General features: G+C 40.3%; 2 protein-coding genes across 2 annotated transcripts in view; one reads left to right on the top strand and one right to left on the bottom strand.

The window, feature by feature from the left end:
* Nucleotides 1-210: 210 nt before the first annotated feature.
* On the bottom strand, nucleotides 211-1567 carry OR52L1 (olfactory receptor family 52 subfamily L member 1). The gene has a single exon (XM_031027490.2). It carries the CDS (start codon nucleotides 1497-1499, stop codon nucleotides 663-665), a length of 837 nt encoding a protein of 278 aa, XP_030883350.2. The 5' UTR covers nucleotides 1500-1567; the 3' UTR covers nucleotides 211-662.
* A 1860-nt stretch (nucleotides 1568-3427) lies between these two features.
* Nucleotides 3428-7233, top strand: part of LOC102727901 (olfactory receptor 56B4-like) — an 11172-nt gene continuing 7366 nt past the window's right edge. Inside the window, 2 exon segments of the mRNA XM_081799438.1 lie at nucleotides 3428-3462; nucleotides 5458-5521. Coding sequence (XP_081655564.1) covers nucleotides 3428-3462; nucleotides 5458-5521 — 99 coding nt within the window.

The following is a 7233-nucleotide window of genomic DNA, read 5'->3' as shown; positions in this document are numbered from 1 at the left end:
TCCACTATATATATATAAATTTATATTTTGAAAATAAGAATCATAACATATTATTCCTAGAGCCTATTACATTACCTGCCCCACTTAGGTCTATTTTAAATAAATGAGTAACACCCATATTGTAATAAAAGGTGTTTTCTCACATAGTGGACATCTCAAATGCTTTGAGAGACACTCTCTTACTACAAGGGAACCCAGAGACCTAGAGCTCACGGAATTTTAAAGGTTTGAAGACACTCTAAAACTAAAACCATGCAAAGGTTGGGACTTCCCACTCCTTTACTAGATGATGATCCACAGTCATTGGGTGAAGGCAGGAAAAAAATGGCATATCCAGAGGTATCATCTATTGATCTTATCTCCAAGTCCCAAATCACAAGGAGTAGAGAAATACTGGGTGGGATTAAGAGCAAAAAAAGGATGGTAAAAATAATCACAAATCCTGCTATCTAAGTAACCCATTTACTGATGAAGCCAATTTCCCAGGTATATTTTTTGCCATGAGACTAGCAGGACTGGAAGAACTCCTCACTGTGGAATGGTCTCTATCCACATAGCCTAGACTAGCCTGGGCCTCCTGGCAGTACATTTGGCAGGTGCCTCAGAAGAAAATAACTGGGATGTGTTCAGATCTATCCTTTTAGGGAGACAACCCTAAGTACTCACTGGCGGATCTGCCGGGTCTTCATCCCATAGACAAGAGGACTGAGTGCAGGTGGCACAAGGAGGTAGAGGGTGGCCAGAAGAACATGAACATGATGGGGTACATGGTGGCCAAAGCGATGAGTGAGGAAGGAGAATATTCCAGGAACATAGAAGATCAGGATGACACAAATATGAGACCCACATGTGCTAAAGGCCTTAAGTTGGGCCTCACCCCCTGGTACCTTCAACACAGTCTGGAGGATGAGGGCATAGGAAATACCAATGGCCACAACATCTAGCCCAACCACAAGCAGGGCCACTGCCAACCCATAAGCTCGGTTCACTGTGGTTTCTGAGCAGGCAAGTTTTACCACAGCTATATGTTCACAATAGGCATGGCCTATGATGGTGGCCTGGCAGAAGATGAGTCTCTGCAACAGGATAGGGAAGGGGAGGAGAAGGACCAACCCCCATACCAGCACTGCCAGCCCAATGCGCCCTATGATCCCTGGATGCAAGATGGTAGAATGGTGCAGAGGGTGACAAATGGCTCCATAGCAATCCAGAGCCATGGCCACAAGTACACCTGACTCCATGGAAGAGAAAGCATGGATGAAGAACATCTGGATCAGGCAGACAGTGTACCCAATCTCATGGGCATGAACCAGGAGCACTGCAAGGGTTTTAGGTGCAGTGGTGGAGGCCAGCACCAGGTCAATGCCAGATAGCATGGCCAGAAAGAGGTACATAGGCTGGTGCAAGGATGGGTCAGTCCAGATGATGAAGATGATGCTGACATTGCCCATTACAGCAAGGAGATAAAGGACCAAAGAGAGAAAAGAAACCAAAATCATGATCTCTCCATTCTTGGTGGGTTATCCCAGTGTCTAGATCTGGCTACCATCTTCATGAGAAGAAAGAAGCTGAAAGTGAAACACAAGCAAATAAAGTGAGATACAAAGAAGAGAAGCCCCTTTTCTTGAGATAATGTCTTTAAGGGGAGACAGCCACATGTCTGAATTGCAATAGGTCTAGTTTCATTTACAGATAAGAGTAAACATGCTGCTTTTAGAGAGATGTTAAACTCTACCATTCAATTACTTCTCACTTGGAATGTCCACTTGAAAGGATCCTCTGTATCCCCTCACTGTAAATCAATCTGATCTCTTTTAAAGTATTCTCCCTCAGTTTCCAAAGCACAGCAGCCTACAGTTGTTCCTCCTATGTCTCCCATCCCAACACTTACTCCGTCTACCTCTCCCTTATATGTTTTTGATTCCAGGGTCCCATTCTCTCCTCCGTTCCCTGTTCTGTACATTATCTCTGATTGATTTCATCCATTTATTAATATTTTAACCAATTATATACTTTAATTTCTTCCAATCTAGGTTTCTGAGTTAAATACCTTTCTGAAACCCAGATCCATTTTGCATTTATCTATACCTAAATATCTATACCAATGCTCGATGGTTCAAGACTGAATTAACTTGCCTATTCTTCCCAAATCCACTCTGCCTCCTTCATGCTCATATTTTTTTGAGTTAAATCACAATTTGTACCTATCCAACCAAATGTAGAAATTTGAAATGATCCTTACTCATTCTTATCTCTCCTCCCTTTTACTTGTTACCAGTTCTTATTGACTGCAGTTTAGCCCCTTTTGACCCACTCATCCTTTTCACCCCCCAGTGTCACTGCCTAGTGCACACGCCTAATTTCTATCACCTGGATTATTTACTTAGATCTTTCTGGCTTTTCCATTAACCCCTCCCTATCCACTGTGCATTCTTAAGGCAGAGGATTATAAAATACATCTAAAATTCACATGTCGTCATGTCACTTCTAAGATTAAAATCTGTTAGTCCATTTAATCCATGGAATAAAATTACACATTCAAGACTAGCAAACAAGGCTTTCAAAGGCTATCTTTTGTATTACTTTGACTTATACTTAACAAATTTCCACATATATGTCTTGCTTGAACTATTCCAATGTTCTTGTAATTATATGAGTGCAGCAACTTATTTTACATGTGCCTTTTGCGTATTCTTTCTTCCTTCTCTTTTATCTGGACTTGGTCTTTCTCATCCTTCAAAATTCAGAGTCCACTGGTTACTGTCTCTTAGAAGGACTCATTAGCTGTTGAACCACATTAATCATGTTAAGAGCATTTTATTTTGTGATCTTTTTTTGTTCATCCACAATTTCTGTTTTATCTAATTATAGAAATCCTTTCAGTGCCTTAATGGTTTGTCTCAAGTAAAGTTCATAATTTCTTTTTTTTTTAAAGATTTTATTTATTTATTTGAGAGCGAGAGAATGAGAGAGAGCACATGAGAGGGGGGAGGGTCAGAGGGAGAAGCAGACTCCCTGCCAAGCAGGGAGCCCGATGCGGGACTCGATCCAGGGACTCCAGGATCATGACCTGAGCCGAAGGCAGTCGCTTAACCAACTGAGCCACCCAGGCGCCCAAGTTCATAATTTCTCATTAAATTTCATAATTATAAACTAGCTGGTAGAGGCTTCACAGTACAGGGGATAAACATAAGCTTTGTAGGCAGACAATTATGCTTAAATTCTGTCCCCTTCATATTCAACAAATGAAACCATGGTGGGATACTTAAACTCTCTGAGTGTAGATTGCCTCACCTGATAGTAGAGCAAATAATATAAATCTTACTGGTTTATTATAAATATTAATTAAATGATATGTATAAAGTCCTGATATATAGGTTATTCTATAAATAATGCACAAATTTATACCTAGTTTTGTAATCCTACCATGAAAGATAAGTCCATTCTTGATACTTCCCGAAGGTAGGTCCAGTGACTGTGAATAAGACACTGAGCAGGCAAGATGTTATTACCAATTGAGAGGTCCCAGAGGACACACAGACACTTTTGGACAGGGCTAAAGTTAGCATCCAGATTGGCTGGAGGCCCACAGAGCTAAGTCCACTGCCCCAGGGATAGCTGGTTAGGCAGAGAGGCAGAGCAGGAAGTGGCACCTGCACCTGACCAGGTGGTTCATGTCTGTCCAGTGTTGGTCATCACCTCTAAGCCTGTCTACCTTGATGGCTATCATAGGAAGCTGCATGCTCAGTGAGCTAGGAAAGCTCATATTTCTCTGTAAGCTCAGATTTCTCATTCTCACAGGTCAAACTCAGAGCAATAAATTCTTCAGTGGACTCTGTGGTGAAACTTGTTCATTCCTCCATCTGCTGAGATATTGGCTGCTAAAAGCTCATTATTGAGTCATCTCCCTTGGACAAAGAGAGTTGACTCACCCATGATTAGTTTTCCTTTCTGAGTGAAGCTCTCACCCAATGACTCATTAAGTACAAATACAAAGACCTGAACCTTTCTCTTTTGAAACAACACTGAAGGACAATCTCAGCTCAAGAGCACCCCCATGGAAGCAGCACAGGCATTTGGGGTAACTAGATCATAGTTTAACTTCTTCCTCTTTTCCATCCTGCTTCCCTCACTCCCTGACAGGAGTCATTCCCAAGTATATTTCACAATAAGCTTCCTGCATGCAAATCTTTGCCTCAGTATCTGTTTCTAGAGGATCCAATCTAAGACAAACACCACCTCTCTCAAGTGAATTAAGCACTCTGCTTCTCTTCTGAGAAATTGCAATAGGTCCATGGATATCAACTCCAATACCATAACAAGTATGGGATAAATACTGATTCTCAGACAGTCCATCCAAGCAAGTTCCCACTGAGATGGCTAAGACCTCCTCTATCATATCTCCCCATTACCAAACAGAACCTTCCCTAGGCCACATCTCTGCTAAAGCAGCTACAGTCCACCCCAGTGGCCACATTCTCCTTTGGAATGACGTTTCAATTGCACATTTTTTTCATTTATCCAGGCAACAATGTATTTCATTCATAGTTGGTGAGAAGCCTCATTTATTCATTCATTCATTCATTCAGTAGGTATTAAATATCAACCAAATCCATATACTCTACTAGATGTTAAACAAAACAAGCAATATGATAAACAATCCTTGTCATCATGGCTCAGGGGATGGTGATCATGTGATCACAGAAACCTAATAACGGTTATAAGTACTATAAATTAAAACTACAGGATGTCAAGCATGTAACAAGAGAAACTTCTCATTCTGGAGAATGCAGGAAAGCCCCCCTAAATCAAGTTAGTGACCAGAAGAATGGGTTAAGAGTGAAAGGAGCTGTGGGGGTAGGCTAAGGATACAAAAACCCTGAGGCAAGAGGGAAGGGAGCTTGGTACTGCCAATGACTTGAAAGAATCATGAAATTTGGGGATGTAGTACTCAGGAACTAAGCCTGGTGTATAAGCATGAACCATAGGAGATGTTTTAGGTCATGTTAAAGGACAGTGGGAAGTGAAAATCATGAAGATTTTAAGCAGAAGACTGAGACATGAGCAGAATCTCATTATCAAATATGCTAGGAGTATGCATAAGAGGTGAAGCACGGATGCTGGGAGATGTGTTGGAGACAAACACAGTGATCTCCAGAGAAGTTCAAGGATATGTCATGGGAATGGGTAAATGAGGTAGGGATCTTGGGAGAAAAAAACCAAGAATATGAAAACACAGAGTGTTCAATGGGTTATTCGCATAAATCCTGAAGTCTTGCACCAGCATAATGGGGGGGGGCAAAAAATAGAGAACACATCCACTTAGTCATCATTTAATGAAGAATAGCAACAAGGAGAGATACCAGTAACTGGGAGTAGTAGAGAATGATTTGCATGAATGACATGAACAGCAAAGCACCAGTCCATGCTTACTTGTTTGCTGGTCTGTTTTTCCAGGGGAAAAAAAACCCTGAAAATTGCTTTGGGGAACAGCAACAATGAACTCACCACCAAACCAGAGGTATGAGCAGTGTAAGAAAATGAATGGTCCCCACTTAGTAGAAGTATAACATTTTTGTCAGGAAAAAAAAAATGGATATAACGAGAGTACCAGCTTCATATACATTTTGTAGACATTAAACGAGAAAGCCTATGTGCAAAGTTTTTTTTTTTCTCAAGGGCTCAAGGTACCATGGAGTAAGAGCTGAACAACAGGAGATACTCATATCATCAAGATTTTACTCTAGGGGCACCTGGGTGGCTCAGTCGTTTAAGCATCTGCCTTTGGTTCAAGTCATGATCCCAGGGTCCTAGGATCAAACCCTGGAATCTGCTTCTCCCCCTGCTTGTGCTCTCTCTCGCTCTCTCTCTCAAATAAATAAATAAATAAATAAATAAATAAATAAATAAATAAATAAATAAATAAAACATTTTTTACATTAATACAGCATATTCAGACTAAGATTGTTTAAAACAAGTTTAACTAAAGCACATAAAGAAGTCTACACCCATTGGTACTAAATGTCACTCATCCTCCCACTAAGGAATCTTCCTCTGCAATCTTATAGCTACTGTGCATCTCCAGTAGCCCTTTCTTCCACTCCGAGCTATGGAGCAGATAGGAGAAGAGGGAGGTCTCCACTTCTTGCCTTTTCTTTGAAGAGCTATCTTCTTGGGGGTGTTTTTGTTGTTGTCATTTTTTATTGTGGTAAAATATATTTAACATAGTATTTATCAACTTAACCATTTTTAAGGTATAATTCAGTGGCATTAGGTACATTCACAATGTTGTGCAGCTATCACCAATATCTATTTCCAGAATTTTCCCATCATCCCAAATACAAGCTCTGTGCCTATTAAACAATAATTCCCATCCCTCTCTCCTCTAAGTCCTGGCAATCTCTGTGCTACTTATGTCTCTTATGAATTTGCCTATTCTAGGTACTTCATAAAAGAAGAATCATAGAATATTTGTCATTTTGTGTCCAGCTTATTTCACTTAGCATAATGTTTAAGGTTCATCCATGCCATAGCATGTGTCAGAATTTCATTTCTTTTAAGGCTGAATACTAATATGTGTATACTACATTTCTGTTAATCCATTCATTAGGTGATGGACACATGGGTTGTCTTCACCTTTTAGCTACTGTGAATAATGCTGCTGTGCTATCTTCTTACTAACAATATTGAAGATTAATATTTAACAGAGGAAACATGGGATCATTGAGCATGGCATAGAGCAGAAGCCACTTAAGAGAAAGACTGAAGCAGACTCCCCTTAGGGACCATAATTTTAGCCCTAACCCTCCATCTACCCTCTTGAAAACGTTCGCTCATACTCTTCTAAACCCTGGTCATTCATAGCATCTCTTTAATCTAATCCAACCCATGTCCCTTTCCTGCCCCTTACCTCCCATGGAGAATTAGTCTCAGTGACTTGGAACCAACATCCACCATAGCACTATCACATTCTATCATAGTTTCTATATTTTCAAGTTCATTTCATTATCACACGGAGAGCCTGGAAAATACTCAGGATGAGGAAGAAAATAATGAAGAAAAGAAGAGCAAATGAAGATAAAGAGGAAGATAAATCCCATTTTTCTGCTTCTTCTATGGTTATACACAGCAGTGAGATTGCCTTATAAGATACTCACATTCTCCAGTGCATCTGCACAATGTCCAAAATATCACCAGTTGAAATTTTTTTAAAAAATGAAATTACAGGACAGA

Source organism: Leptonychotes weddellii, chromosome 11, assembly GCF_054177405.1.
Source record: "Leptonychotes weddellii isolate Sample4059 chromosome 11, ASM5417740v2, whole genome shotgun sequence".
Classification (NCBI taxonomy): domain Eukaryota; kingdom Metazoa; phylum Chordata; class Mammalia; order Carnivora; family Phocidae; genus Leptonychotes; species Leptonychotes weddellii.
Note: the sequence above shows the minus strand (reverse complement) of the source record. Positions and strands in the feature narration are given on the sequence as shown.